Source organism: Amia ocellicauda, chromosome 5 (assembly GCF_036373705.1).
Source record: "Amia ocellicauda isolate fAmiCal2 chromosome 5, fAmiCal2.hap1, whole genome shotgun sequence".
Taxonomy (NCBI): domain Eukaryota; kingdom Metazoa; phylum Chordata; class Actinopteri; order Amiiformes; family Amiidae; genus Amia; species Amia ocellicauda.
This window is the reverse complement of record NC_089854.1, coordinates 25,577,915-25,598,254: the sequence shown is the minus strand read 5'-3', so window position 1 is coordinate 25,598,254 and position 20,340 is coordinate 25,577,915. Positions and strand designations below refer to the sequence as shown.

At 39.4% G+C, this 20,340-nt stretch overlaps 3 protein-coding genes across 5 annotated transcripts in view; 2 read left to right on the top strand and 1 right to left on the bottom strand.

Moving 5' to 3' along the window:
- The first annotated feature begins 8 nt into the window (after positions 1 to 8).
- On the top strand, positions 9 to 4,748 carry sgsh (N-sulfoglucosamine sulfohydrolase (sulfamidase)). Of its 2 annotated transcripts, XM_066704588.1 has the most exons (8): positions 9 to 329; positions 620 to 780; positions 1,495 to 1,600; positions 2,183 to 2,333; positions 2,766 to 2,922; positions 3,009 to 3,090; positions 3,178 to 3,381; positions 3,728 to 4,748. In XM_066704588.1, the coding sequence occupies exons 1-8, from the start codon at positions 245 to 247 to the stop codon at positions 4,291 to 4,293; spliced, it is 1,512 nt and encodes a 503-aa protein (XP_066560685.1). In that variant the 5' UTR covers positions 9 to 244; the 3' UTR covers positions 4,294 to 4,748. The 2 variants fall into 2 exon arrangements, with proteins under 2 accessions (XP_066560685.1, XP_066560686.1); XM_066704589.1 differs by lacking the exons at positions 9 to 329; positions 620 to 780 and adding an exon at positions 810 to 1,128.
- Positions 4,749 to 10,024: 5,276 nt separating this feature from the next.
- Positions 10,025 to 11,799, top strand: npb (neuropeptide B). The gene is made up of 2 exons (XM_066705714.1): positions 10,025 to 10,416; positions 11,422 to 11,799. Exons 1-2 carry the CDS (start codon positions 10,147 to 10,149, stop codon positions 11,548 to 11,550), a joined length of 399 nt encoding a protein of 132 aa, XP_066561811.1. The 5' UTR covers positions 10,025 to 10,146; the 3' UTR covers positions 11,551 to 11,799.
- Positions 11,800 to 12,879: 1,080 nt separating this feature from the next.
- The window catches only part of gnav1 (guanine nucleotide binding protein (G protein) alpha v1), a 42,820-nt gene continuing 35,359 nt past the window's right edge, over positions 12,880 to 20,340 (bottom strand). For both annotated transcript variants that reach the window (XM_066704579.1, XM_066704580.1), the window contains 2 exons: positions 20,088 to 20,175; positions 12,880 to 14,940 (listed from right to left, as the gene is read on the bottom strand). In XM_066704579.1, the coding sequence (XP_066560676.1) occupies positions 14,750 to 14,940; positions 20,088 to 20,175 (279 nt within the window). In that variant the 3' untranslated portion in view covers positions 12,880 to 14,749. The remainder of the gene's footprint in view (positions 14,941 to 20,087; positions 20,176 to 20,340) is intronic.

The window sequence follows — 20,340 nt, the reverse complement described above, 5'->3', positions numbered from 1 at the left end:
CGGAAGCAGCACTACTTCCGCAAACAAGTACTGAAGCGACTGTGATGTATTTCAATCACAGAAGAGTTAAACGCCTTTCTGTTGTTATGAGAGGAGAAACTGGCATTGGTTACACTTTTAGAACGTGACTAGCTTAAGCACCCGTCACGAAAACATGCGATTTGTTTTGTTTTAATCAACTTGACTAATACAAGTTTAGCTAACTAAATGCATGCTAATCTGACTATTTAAATAATCTAAAAAAATGGCCTTTACACAGTTTCTGTTCATATTGTTAAATATCGGTATCATCGTTGGAGCGAAGAAAAGAAACGTTCTGCTTATAATTGGTGAGTTTACTACATTACACTAAACAGTAAAGAGACTATGAACTATCAGATAGCTCTCTCTTTAGTAAGATCTAATAATAATAATAATAATAATTAGTAATATGTAATAAGTAGGGCCTGTATTTACTATATCACAAGTACAAGTTTATTTTCTGAGGTAGTTCTAGTGCAGTACCAGCAGGAACCATTGTGTCACTTGTCTGTGCATGTGTGCATTGATATATGAGTGTATTGATCTGCACAGTTTGAAAGGAAGAGATGCACACTTTTAGACTGTTTCCCTCCCCCAGCTGATGATGCTGGCTTTGAGACAGATGTGTACAACAACTCTGCCATCCACACCCCCCACCTCCACGCCCTGGCACAGCGCAGCCTGATCTTCCACAACGCCTTCACCTCCGTCAGCAGCTGCTCGCCCAGCCGCTCCACCATCCTCACCGGCCTGCCCCAGGTACCCCCGCTCAGACCTGTGACCTGGGTGCTCAGCATTATCCACGTAAATCATACTCAAGTAAACTGCAAATGCAATAGATATTTTTTCCAGGTATAATCTGAAATGATTAGAATTATTATAATCATTATTACCTCTGCCTATACAGTATTTAAAATTGTGATCCACTTTTTCAGAGACACAAGTCTAAGAGGAACCAGAAACTGATACTTCTCTCTGCGAGTGCATTGAAAGCCATATATTTCCTGATCTAAGGGGTTTCCAGACATGCTCTGATTTCCCCTGAAGAACCTTTCTTTAATGAAGTGGAGGAGTCACGGAGCAGAGTAACTTTAGGGCAGTGCCTCGGTTAGTCTTAAAGGTTTACAAGTATGTTATAGGTTTTATACACTGTTGGTTCATGGGCTGGGCAATAAGCTTGTGGTTATGTGGGCTCTACGATCGTTGGGTTCCTCCCATCATGGAAACGGATGCATCCATTGTCTTCAGTGCATATCCAGCCTTAAGTTAAAAGCAGGAAGCCCACAAATGAACACTGAGAGAGGAAGTTTATCTTTCAGCTTATCTTGTAGAAAAGCCTTAGTCTGCAAAACCTTCCAAACTAATCTTGCTGACCAGCATAATTTGCTGATCCTTAACATGTTAAGACCAATCATTTCAGTTAATATTAATCATTACACTGGTTTCCCCTCTCTGATTTATTCCCACTGTTAGCACCAGAATGGCATGTACGGCCTGCATCAGGATGTCCACCATTTCAATTCCTTCGATGGCGTGAGGAGCTTGCCCCTGCTGCTGAGTCAAGCCAATATACGCACAGGTAATAAAGAAAAGAAAAGCTGGACTAAGGCCTGTGCAGGTCCCGAACTCTGCACAGGAATAGGGCATCTAGTGAGGCTCATACAGTGAGGGAAATCAATTTATAACTTTTTTGAAATGCATTTTTCTGGATTGTTTTGTTGTTATTCTGTCTCTCACTGTTAAAATACACCTACCATTAAAATTATATACTGATCATTTCTTTGTCAGTGGGCAAACGTACAAAATCAGCAGGGGATCAAATACCTTTTCCCCTCACTGTAAGTAAAATGTGATGCATATAACTATAAGATTGGTTCAACCGCATAGATGCAGTTCAGCTATTGTCTTGGTATTAACCAAATAGTTTGCTTGCTTTTCTTTGCAAAATTATGACTAATTGTTGCAGGGATGTGATTGTTGATGACTGGATGAAGTATATCTCATACCCTGTACAGTGTTTGCACATAATTCTAGAAAATTCAGCAAAGTATCTTCTTTATAAAATCATCCAATCAATCAATCACCTATACTGATTTGAAAATAAGGATTTGTACTTTGTATTAAGTCTTAAAGCTTCTACCGGATGCTTTGTATTGCACAGGTATCATAGGGAAGAAGCATGTTGGCCCAGAAGAGGTTTATCCATTTGACTTTGCGTACACTGAGGAAAACAACTCTGTGCTCCAAGTGGGCCGGAACATCACGAAAATCAAGCTGCTGGTCCGCAAGTTCTTCCAAGCCAAGGACGACAGGTACAGTGCTGAGCTACAACCGTCTGATTTGAGACTTACAGATACTTTGGGAACTTACAGACACTTTGGGAACATTTAAAAATAGACTGGATAGGATCCTTGGATCACTTAGTTATTAATGGACACCAAACGAGCATGATGGGGAGAATGGCCTCCTCTCGTTTGTAAACTTTCTTATGTACAGATACAAGCACTTTAACCTCCATGCAGCTGTTTTTTTTTTCCTCTCTCAGTCTTGCTCTTGCTTATACGGCTCTGTAATTGAAAAGTAAGTGGATCCCCTAACCAATGAAAAGCAAACTTTGCAACAGGAAATAGGGAATATGGCACCAGCAAAAGTATTTTCGTGTGAGTGAGATGGCAGGTGGCCGTGTCATTTACAATCCCAGTCTGGCCAAATTAAATTTGCCATTCTATCCCCTACCTCTTCAGGGCGTTTTTCTTGTATGTCGCGTTCCACGACCCGCACCGCTGTGGCCACTCCCAACCCCAGTACGGAGCCTTCTGTGAGAAGTTCGGGAACGGGGAAAGCGGAATGGGCTGGATTCCCGACTGGAAGCCCCAGCACTACACTCCCGAACAGGTCAAGGTGAGACCCAGTACTGTCACCTACTTGTCTACTTTTTCATTTGGCTTCAGAGTCAGTGCCTTAGTAACTGTTTTAAACCTTGGCAGGTGCCATATTTCATACCAGACACCCCAGCAGCCAGGGCTGATCTGGCAGCGCAGTACACCACTGTCAGCAGGCTGGACCAAGGTGAGTGCTGTCAACGTCGGCAGGATTGTTAAAGGAGGCCGGACTTATGCAGGCTTCATTGTCGTGGTCTTTGCGTTTCACAATCAGGTATTGGTCTGATTCTCGAGGAGCTCCGTGATGCCGGGTTCGAGAACGACACGCTGGTGATGTACAGCTCGGACAATGGGATCCCCTTCCCTAATGGGAGGACCAACCTGTACTGGTCTGGCACAGCGGAGCCCATGCTGCTGTCCTCTCCGGAGCACACTCAGCGCTGGGGACAAGTCAGCCAGTCTTACGTCAGCTTGCTAGGTAAACCACCTCTGTGCTTTAGTCTTTTTTTTTAATGAGGTTTAGCCACCTTCATGTTGTCAGCACAAGAACACTTGTCATGCTACCAACCAGCCACAAGATGGTGCTGCAGGACAGATAAGTTTAAACATCCCTACAGAGTTTTGACTAAGGGCTCCTGAGAAACGAAATCACTGCTCATTCAACCCTTCATTAATTCTTTCAGTAATTAATTAATGTTTAACAGCCACTGCATCCAGTACAGGGTCACAGTATGACTGAATTCCCGGGAGGATGTTTTAATATTGATTGGTTATAATTCAGCAGAATCTCCTTGACATTCTGGTCTTTCCACTGTCCCGAGCAGACATCACTCCCACCATCCTGGACTGGTACTCCATCCCCTACCCTGCTTACAGTATCTTCAGAAACAAGCAGCAGGTCCAGCTCACTGGGAAGTCCCTGTTGCCAGCGCTGGTCTCGGAGCAGCCCTGGGCCACAGTCTATGCCAGCCAGGGTCACCACGAGGTCACAATGTACTACCCGATGAGGGCGGTCCATGAAGGCCCTTACCGCCTCATCCACAACCTCAACTTCAAGATGCCCTTCCCTATCGACCAGGACTTCTATGTGTCCCCCACGTTCCAGGACCTGCTGAACAGGACCCAGAGCCACCATCCCACCAGCTGGTTCAAGACTCTGCAGAGTTATTACTACCGAGACCGGTGGGAGCTTTACAACACCAGCGCGGATCCCAGCGAGACCCAAAACCTGGCCGCCGACCCGGCCCATAGAGACTTGCTGCAGCAGCTGAGGGACCAGTTGCTCAAGTGGCAGTGGGCGACCTTCGACCCCTGGGTGTGTGCCCCTGATGGAGTACTGGAGGTCAAACTCAGTCCGCAGTGCAGGCCTCTGTTCAACGGGCTGGACTGAGCCGTGTCTGCTGCATCTGGGGCCTCAGCGAGGGAAAGCAAGACTGTCCAAGAAAGAAACACTTCAAAGCCACCGCCTGCTCTTCCTCTGAAACTTGAACTGGCAACGTGAGAGATGGAAATAAATGAATAAATTAGATGATACTGAACCAGCAGACGCCAGTTTCGTAGCTGCTTTATGTGACACGTTGCACATTTTAACATTCAACAAGTGACTTGTGTCAAAAGCTACTTTTTGCCTTATTTTCAGTGATACACATCAATATGAAGAGTATGCTTTTTGTTCATTTCTATCATAAATACATCACAGGATGATTGCAAATGTATCTGCTTACGTTGTTCTTTTTTATTGCAATTGCAAGATGTGCTGGATCATGTTATTTTTATTTTATTTTTTGAAGCTGTTTGAATTTTGTAATGAAGACCAAGAATAAATATTGTATTATTTTAACCAGAGAGATGAATCCCGCATGCAGGTCAACCTGCCTGTGCTTCTATGGTTTAATGTGGAATCTATGCTAGAGCACACGCATTTTATAAACATAGTCCCAACTCACACACTAATGTCTCAAATACACTAGCAAATACCAAGCCAGGACCAAACTGGGACCCCCAGCCCTGCAACATATCTGAAGCTGGTCATGATGTTGGTTTTCTATACTGACTTGACAGCACAACGATATTGTTGTGTATATAAATGTCCTGAACTCTTGCTGCTGTAATTTTTTATTTCTTCACATTTATAGACAGTGGTATGCAGCAGGCATTTTCTCCAGGCAGTCCGGTTTCCTCCCACCATCCAAAGACGTGGGTTAGATTGATTGATCTCTCTAAAATTGCTGTGTGTGTGTGTGTGTGTGTGTGTGTGTGTGTGTCTGTATGTTTCCCAGCGATGGACTGGCGTCCCATCCTGGGTGTGTTCCTGCCTTGCGCCCTATGCCTGCCGGGATCAGCTCCAGCTTTTTGAAGACGGATGGATGGATGGTATGCAGCAGTCCATTTGTAAAAAGTGAACACTGGGGAAACTCCAATGATCTGCTCACAGATTGGTGATTCCAGTTGTGTCCTGCTATGTGACACCATGACCCGTTTTACTTTGCAACCAGGAGAATTGCAGTACCACTTTCATTTTTAAGATTAACACCAAACTTTCACTAAAATTAAAATTAAGACAATTGGACATGTCCTAGAGAACAGTCAAAGGACACAACTGAACTGATCATACAGTGGACTGTTTAAAATTGAATGAGGTTCAAGTGTAACAATTGGACAAATAAGGAAAAGACAAAGTGACCTACTGCACGTGGATGAATGGTGATTGCATGGGATTACAGCTCCAAATACAATACAACATTTGCATTAATGAGCACAGATTTAAATAAATATTTTTAAAAGCTACAAAACATTATTTTGGCAGTGTAATATAATAATATGATCCATATGGTTCTATAGTTCATTTATCTGGTTTAGTCGAAACGCTTGTTATACATCCCAGTTTCACCTATCAGATTGTCTAAAGGTCATCAGTGTATTGATGATGTTAAAGGATGTATTTTAAGTGAGGGACAGTTGAGATTTAATACAAACAGAAGCTGCTGTGATTGGTTGTGCTTTTTTCTGTGATCATTGTTGGGATGATACTCTAATGAGCAGATACACTAGAATCACCAAATACTGTAAGCCCCTTTTCACATATGAATTTAGGAAAAATGTTGATATAATAAATCCTATCACATACAGTGAGGGAAAAAAGTATTTGATCCCCTGCTGATTTTGTACGTTTGCCCACTGACAAAGAAATGATCAGTCTATAATATTAATGGTAGGTGTATTTTAACAGTGAGAGACAGAATAACAACAAAAAAATCCAGAAAAACGCATTTAAAAAAAGTTATAAATTGATTTGCATGTTAATGAGGGAAATAAGTATTTGACCCCTTCGACTTAGTACTTGGTGGCAAAACCCTTGTTGGCAATCACAGAGGTCAGACGTTTCTTGTAGTTGGCCACCAGGTTTGCACACATCTCAGGAGGGATTTTGTCCCACTCCTCTTTGCAGATCCTCTCCAAGTCATTAAGGTTTCGAGGCTGACGTTTGGCAACTCGAACCTTCAGCTCCCTCCACAGATTTTCTATGGGATTAAGGTCTGGAGACTGGCTAGGCCACTCCAGGACCTTAATGTGCTTCTTCTTGAGCCACTCCTTTGTTGCCTTGGCTGTGTGTTTTGGGTCATTGTCATGCTGGAATACCCATCCACGACCCATTTTCAATGTCCTGGCTGAGGGAAGGAGGTTCTCACCCAAGATTTGACGGTACATGGCCCCGTCCATCGTCCCTTTGATGTGGTGCAGTTGTCCTGTCCCCTTAGCAGAAAAACACCCCCAAAGCATAATGTTTCCACCTCCATGTTTGACGGTGGGGATGGTGTTCTTGGGGTCATTCCTCCTCCTCCAAACACGGTGAGTTGAGTTGATGCCAAAGAGCTCGATTTTGGTCTCATCTGACCACAGCACTTTCACTCAGTTCTTCTCTGAATCATTCAGATGTTGGCAAACTTCAGACAGGCCTGTACATGTGCTTTCTTGAGCAGGGGGACCTTGCGGGCGCTGCAGGATTTCAGTCCTTCACGGCGTAGTGTGTTACCAATTGTTTTCTTGGTGACTATGGTCCCAGCTGCCTTGAGATCATTAACAAGATCCTCCCATGTAGTTCTGGACTGATTCCTCACCGTTCTCATGATCATTGAAACTCCACGAGGTGAGATCTTGCATGGAGCCCCAGACCAAGGGAGACTGACAGTTATTTTGTGTTTCTTCCATTTGCGAATAATCGCACCAACTGTTGTCACCTTCTCACCAAGCTGCTTGGCGATGGTCTTGTAGCCCATTCCAGCCTTGTGTAGGTCTACAATCTTGTCCCTGACATCCTTGGACAGCTCTTTGGTCTTGGCCATGGTGGAGAGTTTGGAATCTGATTGATTGATTGCTTCTGTGGACAGGTGTCTTTTATACAGGTAACGAGCCGAGATTAGGAGCACTCCCTTTAAGAGAGTGCTCCTAATCTCAGCTCGTTACCTGTATAAAAGACACCTGGGAGCCGAAAATCTTGCTGATTGATAGGGGATCAAATACTTATTTCCCTCATTAACATGCAAATCAATTTATAACTTTTTTGAAATGCGTTTTTCTGGATTTTTTTGTTGTTATTCTGTCTCTCACTGTTAAAATACACCTACCATTAAAATTATAGACTGATCATTTCTTTGTCAGTGGGCAATTGTTGATGTTTCTTGTGATTTGTAAATGAGGTACAATCATGTTGTTGGATTTGTGCTGGCAACTTATACACAAATTATACCTGTAAGCTAAATATCTTGAAGTAGCAAAGGTTTGGATATGGAGCTCATGAATAATGGACTCCTAATTAGGTGAGTGGAGTACACAGTTTTGTGGAAACAATGATAAACTTGATCATTGTTAATAAAGTTGTCATTAAGTTCAACAAAGCAGCCTGAATACGTGTCAGCATTATGTTAGGGGTAGCTTTGCAGTGCTTACACAGTACAAATAAACGTTTTAGTCAAGTCGCCGGACGTTATAAGGTATAAGGTGAGGTTGTTTTGTGTTTCACCCTCAGTTAAATATATATCATCCTATATGAATTAGATTAGTTTGTTTTGATTATTAGAATAACTTATTTTTCCATACGAGTTGTAAGATTATGCTTCTCTCGGTACAAGAAGTGAAAAACAAACAAAAACACTTACGGACATAAGGATACGCGCTGCATCCTGTCTGTGATTTTAGGGGTAATTTGTTCTTCTATGGTATTTCTTTGCTCATTCGATATCTCCGCCGCAGGGAAAATAAAACCACAATCGACACACTTACTATTATAGCTCTAGACAGTGAAAGCACAATAATAGACTCCATGAATGGCACCCCGGGTTAAACAACCAAAAAAAGCTATTGCAAGAAAAGACCATTCCATAGAATCAAACAGACCGACTTGTAATTTAGCCAAATAAAATAAATATATGTTGAATGTACATTTTAAAATATTTTTCTCCTCGCCTGCAGTTCTTTTCTTTCAATGTAAGAAAGTAAAACTACTTTACAATATAATAGTGTAATACATGTGAATTCTCCACTTTGAGCTAAAAGATCCAATAAAAATAAGACCTGCTGGTCTCATGGTATAAGAGTTTTGGTAAACCTCGATCTCTCTAAATTGCTCTGTGTGTGTGTGTGTGTGTGTGTGTGTGTGTGTGTGTGTGTGTGTGTGTGTGTGTGCTGCCCAGAGATGGACTGGCGTCCAGTCCTGGGTGTGTTCCTGCCTTGCGCCCTATGCCTGCCGGGATCGGCTCCAGCTTCCCTGCGACCCTCACCAGGATGAGCGGTTTTGAAGACGGATGGATGGATGGATGGATGGATGGATGGATGGTAAACCTCGATACGTTAAAATTTGCCCGACCAAGCCATTGCATTATACTTTCACAATTATGATTCGTTCTATATGTGTTGGTTCCGTCCTGTGCCAGTTTTAACAAACGGTCTGTGTAAGTGGTACATCATGTTAATTTAATACCAAGATAGAACATTCAATTTTATTGAAGGTTGTTTTTAGAACCTTTGGGTTCTTCGTGAGTTTTTTTTCATTAAAGGGTTCGTTTAAGAACCGAAAGGGAACACAAGGGATTTTTTAAGAACCCTTTTTCATCATGATCGCAGCTGATTTAAGATACGTGTAAGGTTATTTAAGGATCCTTGGTAAAAGGTTCGAATAAGAACCATTAAATGTTCCTCCACAGTATCAACCACAGGAACCCAAAAAGGTTCTAATTAGACACTTTAATTATTGGAGTGTACATTGTGTAGGCTTAATCCTAATTTATTAAAAAATATATATATTCTTTAAATAACACGATTCGATTTATAATGACGTGTTGCACAATTAGCCTGTACATTTTATTATTATTATTATTAATTAATTAAACGATGATAATTGTACTGTTAAAATTAACAAAATATCTGCTGAATGACTATATTTTTGTGTGTCTTCATTTGTGTTTGAGGAACACTGTTTATTGAAGTCTAAAGATAATGTGATGTGTTGCGCACTTGGAAGGTATTGAACTAGGTATTCATTCGGTGCGTAATTATATCATAAGCGATAAGTCCATATTATTCATATTCAATAAACCTTGAAGTGTTAAAACTATTGTCATTTAAGTAAGCCTACGCTTCCCGGGTTTCAACAGAAAACTGATTTATCGAAGTCAAAGAGACTGTGATAACTGCTTCAGAAAGGCAGCATTAATTAAGTATTACGCACATGCAGGCCTGCCTTTAATAGCCCAGCAAACTGTTTTAAAGTGTTTTTCTTCTAAACCGAACTCTCCATCAATCACTTCTCTCTCTAGACCTCAAACTGATTCCTGCAGCTCTCGTTTTGACCATCAATGAAGCTACAGAAAGCAGAGAAGTTTTCTAACTCACTGATTCATTACTTTGCGTAATAGAAACGATTGTGGCAATATTTTAATGTTGAGACAACAAGACCGATGGTTTTTTCCAACATAAATAAATAAATAAACAAATATTATTCACCCATCCACCCACCCACCCACCCCCTTCCCCTCCCTCTCCCTGAACCTTTCAGACGTGGACTGCAGGATCAATTCAGATTGGACTTTTCCCCGGCGGAACTATGAATCACCGACTCTGATGAAGTTGACGAGTGTGATCACGATGCTGGGGCTCCTATATAAGCAACTGGGATTTCTACTAGGGAGCATCAAGTTCCCAAGAAGACAGCAGGGAAGCAAGAAGCGCGAAAAGTAACTCACTTGCCATGGAGAGATCAGTGAGATTTGCGTTGGGGTTAATAGCCATCTCTGTGCTCGTCTCATGCCAGCCTGCCGAGGCGTGGTACAAGCAGGCGACCGGTCCAAGCTACTACTCCGTCGGCAGAGCTTCGGGTCTGCTGTCCGGTATCCGGAGGTCGCCGTACATCAGGAGGTCCGAGCCCGACTCGCCGGCGGAAAGCGCCGAGACAGCCGGCAACAACGTGCTCCCCGAGCTGGGCAGCCAGAGCCGACAGACATCCATCCTGAAAAACATGGTAAGTGTGCTTTAAAACTGATTATTACTATAATGCATATCATTAGTAGTAGTAGTAGTAGTAGTAGTAGTAGTTTATGAATTCACAACTTGGTCACTTTTCTGAAGGAATGCCCTCTCAGGACACTATACCTGTACGTCACAGCGCGTTTAAATGCAGGAGGGCTGAGCGAGGGCCGAGGACCCGCCCGATCGGGAGCTGTCCGTTCAGCACCAGCGCCAACAGCGGTTAACATGTTCTCAGCCAAACTGATCAACTTCAGGCATTTATTATAATATTTCAGCACTTAAAGCATCTGGTTTTCCACAATAGTTAATTTAATTAAACAAGACAAAATATAATGCTACCTAACTACACTCGAATATACCAAAACAACGACAGATACAATATAGAATACTGAACTGTCCAAAGTTGCAAGCTGGCAAAACCCAAAAACATACAATTCCTGAAACGTAGCTGGCAGGTGTGTTCTTGTTTCGGTGTGTGTGTGGGCGTGTGTTTGAAGGTTACTTCAAAGCTACACCTTCAACCATCTATTATTATTATTATTATTATTATTATTATTATTTCTTGGCAGACGCCCTTATCCAGGGCGACTTACAACTTAAGTGCAAAAATACAGTTAAGTACAACCATCTAATAACTAGAATCCAGACAGCGGATGCACAAGATGAGGTATCGTGATATACAAGTTTTCATAATTAGGCGTTTCAATATTTTTAATACAGAGTAATTAATTACATGTTTTCGAGTTTTGCCACTTACCATAACGAAGTATTTAATTAATCAATGCGTTTGTAATGACATGTATAAAAAAACACATGTATGAAATTAAATACATTCATCAATGCTATAATGTAATTAACAAAGTAATGGATTTTCAATTCTACTGCATTAAACTTTAAAAATTGAACAAACCTTGTGTATATGCATGCAAAAAGTACTTGCTCCATAATTGTATATCTTGTCTGAAAATATCTAACAATGTGTGCTTCACCACTCTAGGCTATATGTGTCAAAGACATTTCCCCGAACCTGCAAAGTTGTGAACTGGTCCAGGACGGGATGAACACATTTCAGTGTAAGGCCGACGTGTACCTTTCCCTCGACTCACAGGACTGTGTAAACGCCTAAACCCTGCGTTTCCCCTCAGCACACCCGTCACAGCGCCTCTTTCCTCGGAAAACTACAACTATGGACCGATGACATTGAATGTTTCTCATTGCACCATATGTGAAGATGTAACAAAACAAACAAAAAAATAATAATAATCAAAAGTACGGTGTGTGAGAAGGGTCATTTCCGTTCAATCCCCAACCCCTCCCTACCAACCTTTCCATTGTACCCACTGCCAAATGTATTAAAAGTACCATAAATTGTTAACTGCTGAGCAGAATTTCTCGAAGATTTTTTTCTGTTATTTATTAAAATTTACATATACTGTGAATTTTATCTATGTGTACATTTGTATTTAAGTTCTAAATAACAGTTGCAACATAAAATAAATATATATTGAATTTGTTCACTTAATATATCAGCCTTAAATTACCTCGTGTGTTTTGTAATTATTTTTTTAAATGCCCAACATTCTTTTCAATTTCATTCGTTACACTTTGCAAACAGCTTGCTGCTATATTCAACTCGGAGAAATCTAGGGGTTGGTATCACAGACTCAGATTAGATTCAACAGCCCAATGTTATTTTAGTAAGGGTAGTCTAAGACTAGTGCTAATCTAGGTGTGTGAAACCAACTGTAAGAGTGTCAGTATTACCATTATCTTTAAAAGAGCATTTCTTAAATATGAAGTAGATGGATACTGTAGGGGACATGGAAGATCATAATAATAATATTTATTTAGTAGATGCTCGGACTCAAAGTCACTGACTGAGAACAGGAAATTAATGGTGCACAAGCTGTTGCTGTTGTATTGAAACTTGCAAAACAGCTTGGATTCTATTGACCATCTGAATCATAGAGCACAGAAGTTCAGTAACTTCCCCAGAAATGATCTGGCTTCACAGACCCTAGTCAACACTAATCTTAGACTACCTAAGGTAATTTTAGGTAAGCAATCTATTCCATGTTTGCAAGACCAGCTGTCAAGAGTCAACGGCAGTAGTAGGACGTTAAAACCTATATAATCCTGGCAACAAGTGCTTTTCTTGAGCTATAGGTATACATTTATCGCTCCAAATAAAAATAAATTTCTACACGGCTCTTCCACTTGTCTTCACAGGCACACATTTCTTATTATTTACAAGTTCATGACTGTTTGTGTGTGTGTCTTTTTGTTACCATAAATCAAGAGTAACATTAGTCTTGCAGACAATGTTTAAGAAATAGTTTAATATTGCTGTTCTCCTTAACAAAGGAAGAGAATATTTAAAAATGGCTGATTAATAAAAAAAAACTCTCCCATTCACAGTGGATGAATTTACACAAATAAAACTTGATACACTGAATTTGCATCAAAGTAATACAAACATTTATTAAATTAATTAAAAATATGTATATACATATATTAAAATGGCATGGACAAAAATAGCATACTTGTGATAATACAAAAAAGGCACAGGTAGATCTTCTTACACCTTAAGGCACGGAGTTTTTGGAGAGGTTTCCTTTTCTTACTCCAGTTTAGGGAACCATTTTAGAATCTCTCACTGACTCAATGTTAACTTTTAAATTCAAACTTTAGAAACAATGGAGAAGGAAAATAGACCAGCACAGCTTGTCAATTCATCCTTCTCCACCTGCAAATGAAAACCAAACGTTGATAATTTTTCATGCTTGTTTTTCTGAACTGAAGGCACCTATTCAGTAGATTCATACTGCTACACTGTAGACAAGTTAGCGTAAAAAAACAGCTACATTTACAGTGAAGGTATGGACCTGTATGTGTTAATCAAATAAAGAAAATCAATTACAAGTGTTATTTTTGGTTGTTAATGAGCAGGTGTGGAGTCGCAGCTGCCAAACAAAAGAAAGGGGGAGTTCATGCACTCAATTCACAGACTTCCATCATGACTTGATATCAGCCAGAACAATCCAGTTTAACATATAGTACATACCTACTGGATAACAGTATAATCTAATACAAAAAAAAGGTGGCAAACCTCAAATATAATGTTAAAATTAATTTTGTAAGTACTGCTTCTAACATCAGCATAGCTCAAAAAGTAAAGAAACAAATAAAAACATTAAAGTAAAAGCAGTATATCCCTACAACAGAGTAAACCAAGGTTTGAATTGCTTGTGAAGAATGACAGGATTCATGGATTTATAATAGGAAATAAGGGTATTTTTCTCACCATGATCTGGTTCCAATTATACCTGTGTCAGACAACACTTGATCGATTGACTGAAGGCAGAAATAGCATGTCCACAAGCGTTGGTAAAGCTTTTGTCTTTGCATAGTGAGCCAAGAAATACATCCTGCTCAATCCATACAACAGAAAAAGTTACAGCTATTAGTCACTTGCTAATATAGCATCATGGAGCAATATAATTGAACTCCAAATAATACTTTTATTCTAGTTTAGTATTTAATTCCAAAATGCATTGATCTCTTGCATAATAACCCTCCCACAAATGATTATGAAGCTGTAGAAACAGTGTGGAACTTAACAATCAAGACTAATCTGCCCGTACCATAGAACAATTTACAAAAAAGGACTGTGGCAGTAATTAAAGTCAAGGGTGGACTCGCATCCTATCTTTTGGTAGTTCTCTGTAGTCCCAATACTTTTCGTGATGGATTGTATTTTATGAAAACAGAAAAAAGCAAAGCAGTGTCACTTATCTGAAGTGTAAAGATATTACCAGCAGTGAAGAGATTTGGTTCTCTCAAATATCTCTCTGAAGAGGGCTGCAACATCAGTTGAGGCTAGGTTTGGATTTTACCTTTAGGTGTTAGTATCCAAGCAGTTTGACTAATTACTTTAGAAACTGACTTGTGGTTGTAGTAACAAGTAGATGCATTTCACAAAATGGAACAAATAAGCTTTAAAAAAAAAAAAAAAATTAAAAAAAAAAAGCATTTACTGCAGCTGATTTTTGTTGTTCTTGTATGAATACTTGGAATTATTTCTGGAGATTACAAAATAAATATACAAATGTACACAAATTGCATTTTTTTGCATTATGTTTTTTAAATGGTGTGAGTCGTTTTAAAAAGACAGGTAGCCTTTAAGTCCCGGCCAGTCCTTTGGAAGATATATTAAACATAGAATTTAAAAGTGGCTTCAGGCAATAATACAGTAGCATAATCCATCATACAATGGCAACACTCTCTTCTCGATTGCTGGTCAAAGAGCACCATCGGGTTTCTTCTCAGAGCAACGACACTGCTTCCAGGTTTTCCTTGATGATTGTGTCCATAACCACCTGGAAGACAATTTGCACGTTGGAGGTGTCTGTGGCCGTGGTGAAATGGTGATAGATGAGCTTGCTGGGAGTCTTATTGAGTGAGAGGAACATGCCGGCGATGTATCGAGCTGCAGAGTCTACGTCAAAGTCGGGACCTGTGGGGAGAGTAAGCACACACTGTGGGACCGGCCTACCACTGCCCCAGAAAGACTGACTCCAGACCCTGGCCACTGAGGTGTTTTTTTTTTTTTTTTAGTTTTTTTTTTAGTTTTTTCTTGTCTAGAGTTTTTTTTCACAACAACAGGAGAAAAAAGGTCAATGAAATAAGCACTTATCCCCACAGGCAAGAATAAAAGCGAATTATACAGCTATTCTGCACTGTAACCATTCTCCCTGAGGTAAAAACACTAGGGTCAGAACAGACTCATCACTCACAGGTTGAATAAATGACCAAATAAGGTCTTTCACCCCCCTCTTTAGATGTGTTAATGCAGAGCAACTTCACAACTCTGTTCCGCATGGCGCTTCACAAAATATTACAAACACACACCAATAAATCTATAGAAAGTGTGTAGGATGGCACCCTGACAAACCACTCCATTAATAGGTGTGTACGCAAACATGCAGGATGTGCGTGTGTGAATCAACTGATACATTTGCGGTGAGGGTAATAGAAAGCGAAAGGGAAAAATAACACGTTTCAATAAGAAAAATCCTTATTTCAACTGATAACTCAATCACGGCCATGTATTATTTATAAAGCATATCTGGGCCCAAATAAGATTGAAAAAATTCATGATTACATTTCAATCCCTGTAGAGCAGAAAGAAAAAATAATATTATGCTGAGATAAGGTGAAGAGGTCGGATTAGTTGACCCTAAGTTAAGAAATCCAATCTTAGTTCTCTGGCCTTTAAAGTGAGATTAGCATTTGGAAACATTTTGATCTCCCCTAAATGATATTGTGTGTAAATTATTGAAGTGTGTGTGCAATGGTGGGGGTGGATGGGGTGTGGCGAATGCAGTCTTCTTGCTACTTTGGTTGACAAGCTGACCACAAGTTGAGAAATACAAAGGTACACTGTACACTGTAGCCTGCATGCATTATATAAAACAGCACAAATACATTGTGTGTTAAAGCATAAAACCTAAATAAAACCAATAAGAATCTCCACCTTAATTCAAGTAATGAAATATGTATATATTATTAATGAATTATTAATTCAACTTAATTTTCCAGGCAAATAGTTGTTCTATTATAAAAGAGTAAGAAAATCATACAATCTCTGCATTGATGGATGGTTATTAAATTATTAAATGAATAGAAACCCACCCAAAAGACATGCATTTCAAAGTATTAAAGCAATGCATCGCAATATATGACTGTTTAAATAAGTACAATCAAATGATGTCATCTAGAAGTCTAAAGGGACTGGAGGGGGATTTTGGATGGTCCACACTAGAAACAGACTAGGGCTGGGCGATATGGTCAAAAATGTTATCACAATAAAAAAATTAATATCAGTCGATATCGATAATTATCACAATAAATGTCCAATCATTATTTCTTTCAAGTTTAAAGGCTGATTTTTGCTCCCGAGTGAAAGTTGAAGAAACCAGATGGTTAATTGTGGTTTTAAACTATTCTGTATGGTCATAACATGACAAACACTTGCCAAACAGTGGATCATTTCACAAATCTGAAGTAGAACATTCAAAACAATTATAATGATAAAATCTTTAAAACTAAGTGAAACCCCTTTTCAGTCCTTTTTCCACAACAAAATAAATATCTGCAGTCTGATGTATAACAGCCCTGCAGAGACAATCAGCATGAAGGCGAACACGATTTAGTTAACGTGTGTCCATTGACAAGTTGAATGAATGAATGAATGAATGAATAAATAAAATAAAATAAATAAATAAATAAAATACAGCAGATCTGGGTTTCCCTTTAAAACATTAATGACTGGTTTATAAATGCGTCCATAAACACCATGACTTAAACGTGTACACTTTAGTTAAATTAAACCTGCTACAGTGAGGGAAAAAAGTATTTGATCCCCTGCTGATTTGGTACGTTTGCCCACTGACAAAGAAATGATCAGTCTATAATTTTAATGGTAGGTGTATTTTAACAGTGAGAGACAGAATATCAACAAAAAAATCCAGAAAAACTATGATGGAAATTAATGGACCTTGATCAAAGCCTTTGCAAAAACTTGTATGTCGTCAGTGAAAACTTGCTGTGCATGAACATGAGGATTGTTTGTTCGAAACACAGACAGGCCCACACAATCCTATATTCTCATCACTGTTGCTGCTGCTGAGGGAAAACAAATAACACCCAGAATATGGAGGTTAATCACAGAAGGAAATGAGATACAAAAACTCTCATTAGAAAATGATTGGGGGGGAAAAGAAGAACGCAAACAGGAAAGATTTAGTATGAAGTGTGTCAGGATCAAGTTACAGTGCTGAATTTCCTGCTCAAATGAATGCATATCAATGACTGAGTCAACAGACAGTAAATTATTGAGCGGTTATCTGCCGGCAATACGCTACACGGCAACACATACCTAATAACTACCCATCAAATTCATGAGCGAACCATTCCACTCCCCCATCAACTTTATTGCTAAAACTATTCAAATGTGTCATGACAAATCCAGCAACACCTACAGCCGTGGGATATTTCTTGTCAGGGTTCCACTTTTATCAAATCAAATCTGTGCTAGTGTAGATATATTTAACTGGAACTGAGAAATGAAAGAGTATTGGTTAAGTCCTAGCAGTCCTTTTTTGTTCCAATACAGAATCGCCTTCACCACAACAGATTAGTACAAAAATGACCCAACCCTGCAATAATACAAAAAATTATTAAAAAAAAAAAAAAAAAAAAAAAAAGATAAATAATGCTGTTCTATGCAATTGGCCTCAGTTTCTTGCTGCTTCAGTACAAAGGATGTGCCACGCTCTTTGGTTGGGCTATAGGTACCTGCTTGAAGTTGTATTCATGATCACTAACAAGCATGTTATTGTTTGGGAATTAAAACAAATAAAATTAATTAAGTTCCCTTCGACTTTAGAACAAGAAAAAATACTGCAAATTATAAAAATGCAGATAACATTTCATAGCATCTTTGTCCAGCGAGAAAACTGGAGAGAAAAAAAATGAAACAAAAATCTATCTTTCAGGTTTTGTGTGTTTTAGGGGTTTATTTTATTCTGGCATTTAATGAATATTTGCGGTTACTAACATGCCATTTCTTCCACTCAGACAGAGAAAATTTACACCAAAGAATAAGCTGCAGTGAACCACGTTCTGACAGTCATGAAGGGCCATGGATTGAATCAGTTTAAATTAAATGTGAGCCGGAAATAACATTCAGTTCATCTGGTAGGTGTGTTGATTGGATTACCTTGTCAGAAGGCACTGATCTATAGTCAATAAATCAATTTTATTTGGCAGTTGCATCTCAAAACTAAATAGCTAGTAAAAATACATTTAATTTACATTATTTTTTTACACATATATTACATTTTTAAAACACTTCTATTTGTAAACATGTCAATTACCTTGATATTTGTCAATGGACATTTACCAAGTTCCAGTCAAAACCAGAAACTATAAATTTTACATTACATTGTTTCACTCTGCAGATGCCCATTTATGTGTTTCTATTATAAAATGTTTCTTTCCACATAACCATTTCCTGGCACAATGGTGTTTTACTGTGATGCTGCATAAAGGCTGATTTATACTTCTGCATCTGCGTCTCTGTGTACATGTGCGGGCGTCGTACGCAGACGTTCGCATAGGTGTCTGCCAACATACTTGCATGTAAGGTTGACACGTCCATAGGGGGCAGTGTCGCATTAACACATCACAATCTACAGAAAACGAAACCCGTTTTCTATGGTGCACCCACAATTGTATGGATGTAAATCAACACATACCTTTTACAGAAACTACACGCACACACAAATACAAATTGCATCCTATATGTGCAGATCTATATTGTCTTGCTATAGTTGGCTAGAGACTTAACACTAGAACATACATACACACATCTCTGCCTATGTGAATTTCTCCTGCATATCCGTTCTTATATGTTACTAAATATTTGAATGAAATACATATATGGCATTTCAGCTGTTAAACTCCTTAAAATTAATGAGCTATAAATACATTCTTCTCCAACTGCCAGACCCGCAGTTTATGTGATAGGCTATAGCATACGGAATATTATAAATATAGCCGACAATATGGGCTTTGTAATCAAATTAGTAATTGTGAAAGATTTATAAATCATGTTGATTGGCGAAACATGCCATTTTCTACACATCATATATTCATAATTAACATAATTTATTGTATTAGATTTGCACCTGATATAGCTCTCGTCTGATCAGCTCAGCGAGTTTCTAACTTTCCCTTGGAATTCAATCCTGATCATGTTGCAAACCCGGGTCTCTGGATCAATGTCTTGATCATCACTGTCTGATCGTGATGCTAATTGTTCATTCCGTCCATGGAAAGCAAAGCACATTTTACCTTTCGTCCAAAATTGCCAAGCACAAAATATGTGGGCATTTCTAGGGATAAAATGTGAAATATGTTCACGAAATGTGAATTATATTAACGAAATGTGCATTTCGAGGGACAAAATACCCATTATGTGGACAAATGCATTTTGTGGATGAGGAGATGCATTTTAAATACTTTCATATGTCACCATGTCATTTCTCTGCCCTGCTGCAGCGCCTACTGCCAGACATCATGCACCGGTCACCCCAGCACTGAGCGATTGGCCTAGGCTCTCAGAATGTCCTGCTCAACCAATCAGTGCTTGCTTGATGCACAGGAGGAGTGCGCGTCGGGTCCTCTGTGACCCTCTGCGGGCTACGCATACCCAGAAACCCCTGCTCTGCATCACTACGCAGAGACGCATACGTGTACCTACGCAGAAGTATAAATCGGCCTTAAGGCAGTGCAGTTGTTCTCTGCAAGGAACTTTAAACCACAGTGTATTGTGTCACATGCATTATCTTTCAAACCATGTAAAACTCTATATTTCCAAAGGGAAATCCACACACTTATCACACACTGATCACTACATTTTGTATTGCTTTTAATTTACCAAAGAACTCAAAGGGAGGATTTAATGTGGTTCACCAATCTCAGTTTTCACCCTGCCGTCTGCATTGACTCTGCTAAGCCGCAATTAAATGAAAGCAACCCAACAGTTTTTCAGAAAGTCTCTTTATTCATGGAACTAGATGTTTTGGAGTAACCTACCTCTGTACTGTGGGAGATACAGTCTCAAATGTCTGCTTGAATGTAAAATCTTCTCTTGAAAAAGGTCAATTTTGTTGAGGAACAAAATCTGCAAACAAAAAAAGTCAAGAAAATAACATCAGTATGAACATCAGTTCGAGAAATTCCTTTGTGTTTCTATATGACACAGCAGAGTTATACTCCTCCAAACTATTAATCCCACATCCCTCGTCATTGATTGTGTACTCTTAACATTTTTCTGTAGAATCATTGT

Bases quoted from the DNA above. Each gene is read 5' to 3' on its own strand.
- sgsh (XM_066704588.1), top strand. From the start codon at position 245: ATGGCCTTTACACAGTTTCTGTTCATATTGTTAAATATCGGTATCATC. The intron at 1,601-2,182 runs GTAATAAAGAAA...TGTATTGCACAG, and splicing joins TCAAGCCAATATACGCACAG to GTATCATAGGGAAGAAGCAT. The intron at 2,923-3,008 runs GTGAGACCCAGT...AAACCTTGGCAG, and splicing joins ACACTCCCGAACAGGTCAAG to GTGCCATATTTCATACCAGA.
- npb (XM_066705714.1), top strand. From the start codon at position 10,147: ATGGAGAGATCAGTGAGATTTGCGTTGGGGTTAATAGCCATCTCTGTG. The intron at 10,417-11,421 runs GTAAGTGTGCTT...TCACCACTCTAG, and splicing joins CATCCATCCTGAAAAACATG to GCTATATGTGTCAAAGACAT.